Source organism: Dama dama, unplaced genomic scaffold, assembly GCF_033118175.1.
Source record: "Dama dama isolate Ldn47 unplaced genomic scaffold, ASM3311817v1 ptg000036l, whole genome shotgun sequence".
In the NCBI taxonomy this organism is placed as follows: Eukaryota; Metazoa; Chordata; class Mammalia; order Artiodactyla; family Cervidae; genus Dama; species Dama dama.
Window position 1 is genome coordinate 2,413,346 of NW_026870878.1, and position 15,187 is coordinate 2,428,532.

The 15,187-nt window shown below is 41.0% G+C and overlaps 1 protein-coding gene across 2 annotated transcripts in view; it reads right to left on the minus strand.

Annotated features, from left to right (window-relative positions):
- Positions 1-1,836: 1,836 nt before the first annotated feature.
- Positions 1,837-15,187, minus strand: part of LOC133053672 (cyclin-Y-like protein 1) — a 36,183-nt gene continuing 22,832 nt past the window's right edge. The window contains exons 6-10 of one of the 2 annotated variants that reach the window (XM_061138189.1): positions 13,410-13,461; positions 12,451-12,570; positions 8,408-8,574; positions 5,028-5,190; positions 1,837-3,901 (exon numbers count right to left, since the gene is read on the minus strand). In XM_061138189.1, coding sequence (XP_060994172.1) covers positions 3,785-3,901; positions 5,028-5,190; positions 8,408-8,574; positions 12,451-12,570; positions 13,410-13,461 — 619 coding nt within the window. In that variant the 3' untranslated portion in view covers positions 1,837-3,784. The remainder of the gene's footprint in view (positions 3,902-5,027; positions 5,191-8,407; positions 8,575-12,450; positions 12,571-13,409; positions 13,462-15,187) is intronic. The other variant, XM_061138190.1, reaches the window with a different exon arrangement.

The window sequence follows — 15,187 nt, forward strand, 5'->3', positions numbered from 1 at the left end:
TTCACATTAAGTAAATTGTTCTCTCATCTGCCAAACCCATTTAAAATAGACTAAATTGCCTCAGAAACCAGACTGCACCTGTGTACAAGGGACCAGACTTTGCTGAAGGGCTCCTGGATTTTATCTTTGCTGGCAGTGTCAGGCCAGCCAGGGTGGTAAGTGGCCAACAGTTGAGATCTTAGGTGATCTAATCCTTGGTAGATGCTAGGGATAATCGACAGATTCTGCACAGAAACTAGCGCTTGCCTGAGAGAGGCTCTGCCAGCCATCAGGTGCTTTACCTAGTAGCTCTGAACTCACAGACCACAGCTTCTGGGCGAGGAACAGTCCTAGTCACTCTACACGTGGTTAGAAGGCTTGTGTGATCAAAGAGTTCAGGTAACCTACATGCTGTATGGAAACACTTCCCAAAACATTGCATAACCTGAAATATAGAGTGAATGATTTTCCAGTAAATACTGACTTCATCAGCACTTTTAAAAAATCAAGTAATGGTGTATCTTATAAAATGGGAAAACTAACAAATGAAACATGAGTTGTTATAAAACCAGGATTTAGTAATGTTGAATTTCAGTAATGGGCATACAGGGTACTTTAGATGTGATAGAATAGGGTCATGATAGAATCTGATACAGAATGGAAAAAACTTCTCAGAAACACTGGGCCCTAAGTTGTCTTAGGGTGAACCACGTGAATTTAATGTAGAAAAACGACAATTTCATTTGGTTCAAACATAGATTTGAAACCTTTGTCTTGTCCTTATAAAGTTCAGTTCACAGTATTCCAGTTAAAATTGCACCGTCAGTATATTCCAAAAACTAAAAATGAAAATAAATTTGAGTTGAGGTATTCTTTTATAGTCTTAGTACTTTAGGGAATAAACTCTTCCTAGGTATAAAATCTCAACACTACCCTATTGCCCCTACTAGGAACTAGTTTTCATGCCCTATAGTACTTATGAGAACCTTTAAGTTTTCCATTTATCAAAATGGCTGTAATTGTCTCTAGAATTAACACTGAAAGAGCAATTTTTAGTGATTCTAACTTGTCTTCAAACTACAGTCGTGTCCAAGCAGTGTTCCTACCCCCACTTTTTTTTCACCTTTGACCACTCAAGATGTGACAGCATTTCTGCTTAGTAACTGGCATATTATTACATGGTACAAACTATCTTAGTGATTTGTCATAGTTTTTCTCTCCTTCTGCACTAATTCAGATTATTTCTCCTAATCAACAACTTACCAAGAACAAAGTTAAAAGATCTGACCCTAGGTAGTGAATGAAGGTGGATGAAGACACAACAGCACTACCAGGAGTGATGGAATACTGCGCGAGTGCAGTGACCAGGGTCCTAGAGAAACCTGATGGTGGTCTGGTACATCACATGGCTTGTTTAACATCACCCTCTTTATAACAACACAGTTCTACCTCCTCTTATTCCATCTTCTTTCCTGTTCAGTGGCTTGAAATCCTCAAGTAACTCATGTTCTGATTCAACAGTATTTCTGTAACTCCTTTCTGTGTTTTACCTTTTATCTTCCAGTGTGCTTTTTTCCCCGGTTGGTATAATAACACACAATTCCAAAGTGCCATCTAATGCACTATGCCACTGAGCACCACAGCCAGTGATTTTAAGTGTACTAAATTATCTTCTGGTTGAAAAGAACATAAGCCGAAGAAATAAATGCCTCTTAACTAAAGGCAACGGTCAAAGGAACTTTTGAATGGGTAGTCGGAAAATGCTTTCAGGCCTGCCTATCAGAGCGGACTGAGAACATTTGCGCTAAGCAGAGCCGTGATGTTATGTGAGCAGTGAGAAGATGCACAACAGCCACGTATTTTAATTAAAATAGAGTTTATTAGCTTTTCTTTTAATATAAACATGAGGAAGAAAAACCACACAAGTTGTAGCATTCTTTTCAAAATAAAACTGCAATCGATACTTGAATCTCCAAGCTCCATAAACAATATTTTTTGAGGTGGTAGACTGTAATATTTTATATCCATTATTTATCATTTATGTCTCTGTCCTTTAAAAATGATGGAACCTGTGGCACTCAATATAATGTGAAGCCTTGCTATAAAGAGAGAAAGTATTTCTAGCCCAGAAATGCTTTGTTTACAGGCAAAATTCCTAGGATTATGTTTGAGAAGGTAGGAGAAAGATTTTACATAGTTGAGAACACTTTTTTTTTTTTTTTTTTTAATGTTTCAAGTTTAGGTGACATCATTACCAATTTCCTAAAAGACTGATTACTGGACCTCCCTGTCTTTTAATGGGCTTCCTGGTGGCTAAGTGGTACCCTGTGTTTTAAAAAGCCTGAGGTAAGGGTTCCTAAGATTTATCTTTCCTCAAGTAACAACTTGAAGTGACACACCTACAGCCAGGTTAACACGCAGAACAGAAAAGCTGTTTCATGTCGCTTACTTTCCTGTCACTACTACTAGGGTCCAGTTCCTTTCAGTTTATTACCGAGAACTAATGCTATTGTTCATTATTCCTTTACCAAACCTAGAAAAAAGAAACTTCCGTGTTCAAGCAGATCAACAGCCCAGCCAGGCAAAGGACTATTTTAAAAAGAAGAGGCCAGGTCTATAAAGATACAAGATATCCTCCTGAAGTCTTTGTGCAATTTGAAGCTTTGATACTTGTAGAAATATAAATGCTACAAACTTACAAAACATCACCTGAGAGTTTACTTGAATTTCTTCTAAACTCATTTAGTTTTGTAAATTTTAAACATTAAGCTCTTAATTTTAATCTTTTGTTTCAGCCTATTGTTTGCCATCTTCAAGAGGGACTGAAACAAAAAATTCAAATTAAAAGCTTAACATCTAAGATTTACAAAACTAAATGAGTTTAGAAGAAATTCAAGTAAACTTTCAAGTGACATTTTGTGTCTGTAGCATTTATACTTCTGCGGCAGTGTCCTGGAGTGTCCAAGCACACTGTATTAAAGCTTAAAATTGCACCAAGACTTTTGGGACACCTTCTATTTCACTATCTGCTTATTCCTGGACTAACAGGTTGGCTAGAATTATGAAAATATCCTTTAATACAAGTATTTAACAAAGAGGAAAATCATCAGAAAATGAGAAGCACCATTAGAGTTAACAAGAAACGCAGCTCGGACCCAATAGAAGTAGGTAACAACATACTTTCTCTGCTTATGATCCCAAACATGCTAATATGCTAATAAGTAGTGCTTGCAAAAAAACTGAATGACAAGTGTTATTCAGCAGCTTTTTGGTTTAAACTGATTGCCAAAAATGACTAGCAGCTTCAATGAAATAGGGAGGAAGAATCCTTCAAACAGTCTGTTCCCTAAGTGGCTTTATGAGTCGTCAGGAGTCCCGTGTTTGAACGGCAATACTGCATTGATTCTAAAGGAATATGCAGCAATATGGGCGAGAAAAATAGGAAAAAGTAAAAGTTACATAGTGTCTTTAAAGTCTAAAAATTTAAACTATTAAAAAAACCTCACATAGTTCACAGTTATCGGCCTACACAGTAAGCAAATATCTGTGGGTGGGTTGGGAGCTTTTAGCTTTGGAGTGGTTTTTGTAACTCTGTTTCCATTAAAAAGGACAGAAGAGTGTGTTGCCTTGACAAGGTCCAGTTTTTTCCTATGACCATAACCTTTGCTGTCTGCAAGTCTCTTGAATTCAGTGTCTTTCTTCTAGGTGAAAATACTAACTTTGCTGGTTTCTGAGCAGGAGAGGTGGTATTTCTCCAGTCCTTGTTGCGAGGGGTTCATGATGTTACAGCCCCTCACCTCTCTGTTCATGAGAGGATGGCATTGGAGCGCTGAATACCAATGAAATTATCAGCGCTGAAAGACCTTCTCACAGCAACTCTGCCCAAGTCTTTGTATTTGTCTTCACACAGTCTGGAGATGGCCTAAGAAAGTCAATCAGATAGAACGTAAGTATAATTGGGGGAAAAAAGTTCCAACCTTAAAGAAAGCAGCATTGATAAGCCACACATCTGCATTCATTTAGGTTGACAGTTGCTGCTACTTTGGATAGCTCATATCTACACTGCTGATTCCCTAAGATAATATTCTTCAAGGGCTATGATGAGATTGCTGGGGCAGGGAGGAACATATTTAAAAACTGGGTTCCCAAAATAGGCCCCATCTAACAGCAATATGATGTTACCTACATACTAGGTCCTTAAGCATAATGAACACACCTGAGCAAAATCAGTGTTTACCCAGCTATTCAACTTCTATTCAGTCTTCATTATTTACTACACACTGAGAACATTTTAATGAAGTAGGTGTGTGTTGAAGGCAAGAAAGGTCTGGTGATGAAGCACTACAAGGTGCTATTTCACATGCATGTAAATTATTGTAGAAAAATGTCTTATTTCTAAAGTACCAAGGTACCAGAAAAAGTGTCAACTTTATATGTATTCATTTCAGCTGTAAATTTTGCTGTATACCCACCAGAAATCACAAACTACTTCAAATTACTCTTCAAACCACTACTACAAATTACTTCATCCCATGTATGTTACCACTTCGATTAAAAACCCACCTACTTTCTACATCCAGTTTCTGAACCCACATTATAATTTCCAAGTATAGGTCTCACAGGTTAGCCCCTGATGCTTCTGGTCTAATAAACTCATGGGGCTGAACTGTGATACACACAAACACACACTACAAGCTCAGGCAGTTAAGAGTGGTAAGTAATTATCAATGTACATATGATTAGGGATACAATTATAAGAAATTATTCCTGTATGGTTATATGTAAGTGTGGAGGTTCAAATGGAAAACCATTAAGAACAATTAAATCTGATTTAAAATATTCTGAATTATGGTTACATAAGCGATATCTGTAATTTTTTTTTAAAAAATAATGTGATATCTCTGTCTAACCCATAAAAGACACAGGGAATAAGATGCCAATGGGTTAATAAGCTCTTCAAACTGTTAGTCACTGCGTAGTGTAAGTCAGCCACAGATGCTGGCTTTGGTGGCTGACAGAAAACCCAGTTAGTGAATCCCCAGTCTTACCTCTAGGCTCTGTGCTCTTTCTTTGCTAAGAGGAGCAATTAGAAAACTCAGGTTGTTGTCATCTGCTAAGGAGCAAAGGTCAAAGTAGTATTTGGCATAAACACTGGCGGAAACATTAATATTAAACTGAAGGAGCTCCAGAAAGTGCCTTTCCATCTCATTCCTGGGGGAGGAGAAGACAAAACCAACATAGGACAATTTTAGTCAACTGGGCTATCTTCAGAAACCCCATTCTGTGCCACAACAGCTCTAACTACAGTTTGGAAACAAATAATGGCTCCCCAGCTGGATTAATACACTCATGTTCAAACAAGGTACAGCTCTTTGTGGTTCTTCCTGCGTCCTGGCACTTGGAATTCGGGACAAGGGGGGGAGGTTACGGCCCTCTTATGCACCCATGCAGCTGACTCGGGGGCTCATTCTTCAGAGTTCCATTAGTGCAGCTGTGCATTCATGCTCCACGCTCACTCACAAGGCCCCGCTATAGTCATCAGATGAAAGGAATGATGTATGCTGTTTATTAGCTCTGGAGAACTTGCAGACATTTTCACAGATAACAGGAAGGGGCTTACTGAAGTAGAGACACGCCAACAAAAGGAGTAGGCACATCACCACGGCAACAAATGGGGCCATGGAGAGCCACTGCTATCATCTCTGAGGGGAGAAGACTCTTGAGGCAACAAGGATTCATCTCAGATAAATAAATAAATAAGCTACACTCCATGCGAAAGGGAATCCCCTCCCCCCGCTCCAGTGCAGGGGACTGTGGCAAAGGGCAGAATGCAAGTTTCTGTTCCTCTTAATCCCAGTAGGACCAGAAGGTGTTCCTGGGACAGGATGGGATACACTTTTTAAGCTATGGGAGGCAGTAGGATTAAGGGGAGACGTCTTGGCTAGACTAAATGCACCTGAGCAACGACCCCGATGGAGCAGTTCCCCCTGTGCTCCGTCCGCCGGCCCTGACTAGGACAGAAGGTGCATAGGCACGCAGGGGGCGAATTCAATGAAGTGGGAAAGTAGGGTCCTGGAAGCAGGTCTTTCCTGTGGGACCATGCACAGTCATTAGCTTGTCTAATGTTTAAGTAAATAAAATCAGAGTAAGTCTTACCACTTTCACAGCAATCACTTTAAAGAGTTAATTATATAAAAGTGATAAATACCCAGACAAATGAAAGTGACTTATTTTTCAAAATATTTGTTTCCTGGTTTTAAAGTGTTAATATTTTATCCATTGGTAAGTCATCAAATGTTTGATGTTCTCCTGCGTGGAGAGCAGAGTGTGAGCAGAAATGAGGTTTCTCATTTGCCGAACTTTAAACCTAACTGAACCTACCTCCAAAATTAATTTCCTGTTCATATGGCCATAAGTCTATAGAAATGTAAATCAGATAATGTTTTGATAATCAGCTAATCAGGACTTAATTTACTACGGGAATAAATGCACTTCACTATCCCTTTTATATTCTCTTCCACTAATACATTTTAATTGTGTGGAAATACAGTACTTCATAGGATTAACATGTCTATTAACAGAGCTTTACTTACTGAAGAAAAAGGCATTAGGACTACAGAATACGCTTCTGCGTTTTTTTTTTTTAAATGACTAGATGACTGAAGAGCATGCCATTTATAGGTGCAGCAAATTTTCTGAACAGCAGCTGCTCAATATATTCAAACAAGATACATGGATGTTAGAAAACTTTTAAGGAAAAGCTGATAGATGCCAATTTTTCAATTTAGACTCAAAATGAGACCATTACAAATAGCAGCCAACAGCAGGGGGATGAGACAAATGTGACTTGAACACTTGGCTGTAATGCTTTCCAGTTTCCAAAGATCATAAACAAAAGCAACCTATTACGAACATAGCTCCTGGTGATTCTGTTGTACACAGAAAAGTGCTGTTTACAATTAGCTTCTTCCTGTAGCTAGACACTGCCATCAGTGCTATTGGGCTCACATCTATGAACATCCACACACTTCCCTGCATGTTCTCTGATGCTGTAACTGGACCCAGAGCCCCCGTCAGCTTAGTTGCAGGTTCTGAGAAAATTTCAGCTGCCATCATGGCAGACCTGGTGTTTATGATTACACATTTTCCTTCCTTCAAGGAACCAGTTTAAAGATGGATGATAGTGGTGCTCAATGTCACCTTAGTTTCTACAAATTCCAAAAGTACTTCTACTTATCTTGAATTATCTGCCGTAACACTAAGGTGGCTACCAGCAATATCACCATGACACTTTTTATCATCAAAGTGGCCATTTTCACCAAAAGCCACTTTGACAGCTACCAACAATCACTGGTCCCTTCTCTTAGTCACAAGCTTCTTTGCTTCAGTTGTAAATATGCACTTTGGTAAATCTGAATTAAGAGTCAGGGGCAAAGGTAACAAAAACAAACTCTTGCCACTGCCTGCCATGACCCTGATCGTCCTCTGCTGTTCACTATAATAAAGAGGTGCCCCTTTACGTTTTCCTATGCCACCCACAAGGACATTTTTGCTGTCAAGTGAGCACTTCTAGAGTCTGCTGCAAATACCTCTCTGGTTCCTGCTGCCTCCCACCCTCGGGGCCCTTCCCTGCAGCTAGACAGCAAGCCTGATGTTTCATGCCCATGGGAGCAGGCCATCTGTGAGGAACCCCCCAAGTTAACTCGAGGCCCCACCAAGTACCACTGTGGTTGCTGAGGGCCCCGGGTGAGGCCCCACTGACACTTCCTGGGCTACCTGAGACAAAGGAGTTTCCTAACTCAGCAGACCTACTTCTAAACATGGGAAACACTCCTGACAGTGGAGGAGACAGAACACAGAGATCTGAAACCTTTCTATTTGGTCATCTGTACATCATGGTTTCCGTAACAACAGAACCTTAGAGACAACCTCAGATTACAAAAGAAGAAAAGACCTGCAAAACCAAACATACGATGTGTGACTCAAGTTGAAGTTATAACCTCAGCAGTCTGGAGGTGCTAAGACCTCAGCAGTGACCACTTAACTTCCAAGGCCAGACATGTGTCTCTTAAAAACAGACTGGACCTGGTAGACAGCTTTAAGAAAGACGTGAAGTTATTTACTGCATCATGTTGTTCTGGTAGTGAGCTTGTAAAATGGCAAAAACCACCAGAAAAGTAATTTCAGTTTATCAAGCAGAATATTACAACAGTAACACACCAAGATTTAACTAATTAATGATGGGAAATACAAATGGTTATACTACAGCTAGACAGAAAGAAGTCTAATTTTATATTTATACCTAATTCAGCTCTCTGCGCAATGTAACCTTTCTTAAAATGTAACATTTCTTAAGCTGTAAACTTTATGGGAGCAAATAAGGTATTGGAAAATGGTTAGACAGTTCACCGTAACCTTACAAACTCACATGTCCTCAACTGTAATGTCCTTTAGGATCTGGGAGTAGTCCACATTCCAAACAGCCTGATCGTCCCAAACCTTGGAGGCAAGAAGAATGGCTCCCAAAACAATTCTTTTCCAGTTAGTGGGGCAAATGTCGATCTCAGCATAAGTTAAAAGCCTTTCTAAGTAAACCTGCAAAAGTAGAGGACTGACCTTTGATTTTAGTTCAGTTTAAGGGCCGTGATAGAATTGTTAGGAATGATAGGTTTCATCTGTTTTTAACATGTCTTTTATTCTTTGGTTCTACAGAGACTTTTGCTCGGCCAGCCAAGGCCAAAGGCCAGGTCACAATTGTAAGGCAAATATTTCTGTCAGTCTGGTATTTCTACTCTGCCCATGTGAATTTCCAACCCAATTTTGGTCGCAGGAATGAAAGGACATCTCAGCATTCTAAAGACAGGCATTGTGTTATTACCTTCCCACTTGTAAAAGGCAGCACGTATAGCCCAGCATCGATTCAACCGTTCAGTAAATGCTTGAGTGCCTACCGTGTGCAATGTACCTACCATACTGGTGGTGAGTACGTGGCAATTTTACATAAAGCTTGAGTATGTAAAACTCTGGTAAGACTGAGCATTTCTTTATCTTCTCTTCAGAGGGTGAACTTGAAGATAATAACTGGTGGTCAAGAGAGCCTCCCAGATCAAGGAGCCTCCCTGCTGTGCCACGCAGGACAGGCAGCACAAAGCAGCTGTGCTTTCCATTTAGTGCCTTTTTAGGGAAGATTCATGCACAAAAAGAGCTTTTTGTTCATATCCCCGATTTTTCACATCTCCATTATTTCATAACTCATTGGTCTTACATATTCTGCAACTTAGTCAATTTGTTTGGTTCTAAGGTGGTTAAGAGCTGCCGGTGTCTGAATCCCTGGGGCTCCTCTATATCTGCCAGGTAGTTTGTGGGATGACTTCATGGCTTCTTTTATATGTGTCAAATGGCTATTCTATAAAGAACCAGACCAAGTTAACAGCTGAGTAAAGATTAAAGACATAAGTTGTGATGGTGTTACCTCTGCAGAAGAAAATATATGCCATTTGACAAAAAGAAAAATGTCCCGTTATCAGACTGACAGCTCCGATCTGCCAAAGCTCTCCAAACTCAATTGTGTTTCAAACACGGTTACTGAGATTATATACCCTTAGTGAACTTCTGCCCCCCACTCCCCAGAGAACTCCGCATGCGCCAGTACTCTCTAAGAACGAGTCTCCCACAGGGTCCGCCCCTCTGCTGTATTATGGCACTGACAGAGGTAGTTCAGCCTCAGGGGCAGTCCCTCAGCTTCCTCTCAGCTTCACTGAAGGCAAACCTGGTCTCATTTACACCACTTGCCCTCCTGTCTCAGCGGAAGTGACATCTCTTTCTTTTCCCTGAAGCTAACTCTTCTATGAATGAAGTCAGTCCCACCTCTCATTTCTGCAGAACACTGTTCCCACAATTCATCTCTTCTTGAACAACCCCCCTTCTCTGTCAGAGATTTTCTCCAATGTTCTCTTACATGTTCTCAGCCCATCCGTCACCACCCCTTAGAACACTTCCTTCAGGAAATGTTCTGACACTGGCTCCTCATGACCCATCCTCTCCTTAGCCCATTTAGTCTGCCCCTGGCCGCCACTGCCCCGCTGAAACTACTGAGGCATGGTCACTGCTGCCTTCATGACAAACAGCCAGCACTCTTCATCACAGCGCCCCATTCCCCAGGCCTGCCCTCAGAGCTGAGAGACACTGCCACACGCCTGGCTGCCGGGACCAAAGACCTCCACTTGAGTTATCTCACCACCATCTGTTGGGAATTCTTATCTCCACTTTCACTGGTCACCTGCCGGCTCTGCTCTTCTGTCCGTCACTTCTGGCTTCTATCACTGCCATTGCCTCCTAACTTCTCTGCTTCCACTGACCGCCAACCACAGTCCGTTCTCCCCAGAGCAGCCAGGAGAGCCTCTCAGATTAAGTGCACTTCACGGGCCTGCTCAACATCTGCCAGGGCTCTCCCATCAAACAGGTCACTTCTGTGGCCGGCTAGCTACGAGGCCCTGTGTGAGATGCCATCGTCCTTCTGTGCCCTCATCGCCTGTGCCTTCCCTCATTCCCTACTCTGATCACAGCGGCGCCTTGCTGATCCCTCAGCACAGAACCCGCTCCTTTCTGCGCCTCGTGCTCTGCCCCCTGCCTGTGCTATCAGGCCCCTCATCTTCCTCAGTCCAGCCAGGTCCTGGTTCAGATCTCACCTCTGTAAAGAGGCTCTTCTGGTCTTTCTAGCGTGCATGCCTTAAGTCGCTCAGTCGTGTCTGACTCTGTGACCCCATGGACCTGTCTGGCTCCTCTGTCCATGGGGAATTCTCCAGGCAAGAATACTGCAGTGGGTTGCCACTCCCTTCTCCAGGGGATCTTCCCAAACCAGGGATGGAACCCAAGTCTCCTGCACTGCAGGCAGACTGCTTCCTGTCTGAGCCACCAGGGAAGCCCCTCTAATCTCTCCATCCCTTTACCTTGCTTTCTCTTTCTAGCTTTCACTACTACTTCAAACAGTCATCTTTTTAAAAATACTCATTTTTAAAAGTCTTACACTCTGTGGTACACCCGATACTCACACACACTGTAAATGAACCATACTCCATAAAAACTAGAGAAAAACAAAACCCTTATGTCTGCTATACTTACCTCAGAAAGGCAAGAACTCTCCTCTATGCCCAGCACTGAGAACCGTGACACGGGCAGGCATTTGGTGCCTATGTATGCCCTAAGGAACTCCTTGGCAGCACTCAGCATGTGCACCATGCTCTCCTTCTTCAAGCTCTCCTGGCAGCTCTTCTGATTCTCTCCTGGGTTTCCTACCACTCCGAGTGGCCACTCCTCTGGGGATGTGTCCTGTAAGTGCTGACAGTCCCCACAGATCTATCTTCTCCTCAACTTTTATTTAATGTACTTTCTCTGCATTTGAACAGCTACACATAATTCCCTGCCTCTTGCTCAGCTTCAGGCTCCAATCCCGTACAGTCAAATGACTGCTAGACACTGTCACTCTGCTGTCTCACAGGTCCATCGGGCTTGTCTACAAAGAAATGCCCCTCTTCCAACCCACATACCCTCTCCTGCCTGCATTTCCCAGCTCTCCATGTGCCAGCGCCACTCCTGCCTCTCTCAAGCACATGCTAACTGAGCACTGTAACTGGCTTGCAGCTCCAAGAAAAGGCCTGCATCTGACCCGGGGCCCACTGCGGGGAAGCCGCCTCTCCTACACTCTGCCTGCAGGGGCGCAGGCAGCGGTGGACGCAGGCCCTCCCTTCAGACCATGCAGCTGACCTTCCCCTATAGGTTTGCTATAGGGAGGAGTTAGGCAATCCCAACTACCTCTCAGCTGAATATGATGTATTATTCAAATGATAAAATTTTACCATAGGAATTCAGTATGGATGACAGAAAGGTCCTCACATAGCTGGAGCTCGGCAGGCTAACTTGAGTAAAGCCTTTCCAAGCACTGCTAACACCCCAGTACTGGGTACCTTCACACGCCGGCACCAGGGGACAGTAGAGATGGTTAACACTGCCGTCCAAGGTCAGGGAGGTGAAGGCAGTCGGTCTCAATCAAGATACACATCACAACTGCCTAGGCAACACAGCCTGAGACTCAGAAACACACTGAATCTCCACCTGCCTTGGGCCAGGAAGTTCAGTGATCGCCTCCATCCTACTACCCAGCACACTTTGCCGGTGTGTACCTGTGTGCACTGTGTGTGCATGCATCCTGAGGTGTGGAAGGAGAAACCAGAAGTCTCTCCTGCTGCCTTTAACATCAACTGTTTTGTGATGAGAAAAGCAATGGCAACATTTTAAATCATGATGATTACTAAAGCTCAAATCTGTATGTTTTAATTCTTTTTGATACATTTCTCTTTAATAAAGTTCTGATGATCATTTCAGGAACCTACTTTCATTTGAAAAACAGGCCCATACCTTCTGTACAAGAAAAAAATTTCTAGAGATGCTTGTATTAAGAGAAAAATATATTACCAAAGTCACTATTGCACATTCAGCGGTCAGCTGGGCGGCACTGAAAAGAGTATGAACAAATCTGTAAATGAATTTGTGTTCAGGATCATGCTTAAAGTACTCCTCCGGAACCCTTTCTCGCTGAAAGAAGAAAAAAACACAATGTTAAGTATCCACTGAAGAAAAATACTTAAAAGTACCCTCAAGATAGCAATCTTCACACGTGGGCGCACGTGCTACTTAAAATAATTTTGACTAGGTGACATATCTTGTAGTCTTTTAAATATAAACAATTGGATCCTAAAGTACCATAGTGATTCAATACTCACTACTATTCATTAAAGAAAAATGCAAGCACAACCTCAGAAAATGTATTTTCACCTTCTTCCCCAAAGAATTCTAACCAAATGCAAACTATTTTTAGGCTCAAAGTCTTGCTGATCATTGTACGTCATCATACTTTTCTGCAGTCAACTATGAAAACACCTTTCCAGTGTCCTGTAACCAGAGGCTCTAAGAGTGTGCTCTCTTACACAGCGGTCACCAGTCACATGTGTCTACTGAGCACCTGAAGAAGTGAGTTTTTAAACCCTGTCATTTTAATTAGTTTAAAATTTAAACAGTTTTTAAATTTTCTCCTTAGAGGTCTTACATGTGTTAGGAAATGTTTATATTGTGTGATGCTATGGAAAATCATCCTTTAGCTACATTTTCTGTTACTTGGGTATGTTTACTTACCTGCTCATTCGTCATACAAAGCGTAACTTGGTTCTTATCAGTCACACCCCTGACACAACATGCTTTTGGTAAAATTACTTGACATAATATGGGGTGGGGGAAGAAGACTTAAAGGAAGACAATCTTGGCTTTGAGCTGGAGGCAATAATTTTCTTCTAGTAATTAACTTCAAAGCAAATCAGCATGAAATAAACATGACTGTAATAAAAGAAAAATACACCTTCAATAAAAGTGACACTTACTGTGAGTGGATGTGATCTCTCATCAAAAATGTCCAAGGACTTATTGGCATCTCTGTAAAATAAGAATGTGTATTTTAAAAATTAATTCAGGAGTTACTAGCTTAGTAAAATATCTGCTAAAAGTAGAAAGAGGAGTAGAGGAAGCTTAACCTTAATAAAGCAAACAGTTTTACATATTCTCCTGGATTCTGCCCTTAGAAAGGTTTTCTGACCTATTTTATACTCAGCACACCAAGTTGCATGAAATCTCTTCTACAACCAGCCAGAGCTGCCTTTACCCACACAGACCCCTTCTAACAGGCAATGTTCGTAGACCAATACATTTCCATTTCACTAACCTCACAATGGAATATACAAGAACATTTTATAAAGTGGTAGTAGTGGGCAATAAAGTCTTCTAACTTCAATGAATGTAAATATGAGATTTATGATTTTTTCTTGTCTCCACCCCCTTTTGTTCTTCATATTATATTCTTATTGTTTATTTCTTCTTGTCTCTTTTAAATAGTTTGAGTTAAAAATTTTAATTGTCTTTTAAGAGAGACCAGGCTTTTTCTTTTAAATTCCACCACACTACTACACTATGCCCATTTAAACAGCAGTTCTGCAAATGTGGTCTATAGGCCTCTGGGAATCTCCCCTGGCCCTTCTTCAGAAATCCTGTAAGTCCAAGAGGTCAAAACTTTTTTTTATAAGAATACCAAGACACCACCTGCCTCTACACTGTTTGACACTTAACTATGATTGTATAAAAGCAAAAGTGGGTAAAAATTGCTCATTTCTGAGTGTGACTCAAGGCAGTGGTATGAAACTAAATTAGAAGTCATTCACTTATTCCTGGACAAATGAATGTAAAAAATCTGCTTCACTTAAGAACATCCATGATGAAAGAGTAAAAATTAAGTGTTCTTAAACCTTTACTCTTCTTCCTCATACTCTGAGTAAGCGGAAAGGATGCATTAAGCACTTGTATGGACTGAGATATGGCCGTGCTAAGGGACAGCACTTGTAACTCACTGGGAACCAAGTCACTTTTTCCCCTAGAACATCATATTTAAACCACTTTTTTCATGAAACACCAATTGACAGTCATTTTTTTCAAAAATGAACAAAGTGAGCCTGTCACTTCAAAGAAAACTCTAAACTATTTGTTGCCAATGATAAAATTCAAACCATCAAGCTAAAAATATTGGGATTTTTGGAAAATTTGTACCTTCCAGTGTGTTATTTATGGTGAGCTTGATTTATCAATACTTAAAGACTTTTCCAATAAGACTGGTAGTGATACTAACAAGAGTGAGATTTTGACACTGTCTGAAGACAAGTGAACCAATACTTGGCAAATGACAATGTATAATATTATAAAATCATGTACAGATAAAAAGATCCACTCAGTATGCATGACAGATCAATGGGCATTAATTTAACATAGTATCTACCTCAAGTTCACTGATAATGACTTGGAACTCCATCTTAACTAATTTAATAAACTGGCACATGTGGATTTTGGGGACAGTATCAAAGAATATGTCAAATTATCTCAAGGCTTTAGAAATTCACCTCTTCCCAACTATATGTCTGCATGTAGCTGGATCTTCATATTGCTTCTTCAAAGCAAATGACTGAAGACAATGTTGACATGAGAATCAACTGTCTCCTATTAATGAGATACTATCCTCTCCACTATTTTGTTGTGGAAAATGGTTATTTTTCATTAAAAAAATGACTTATGTTAAACACTGGGGTCCCCAGTCAGATGGTGATCTCATCCCTCAGGA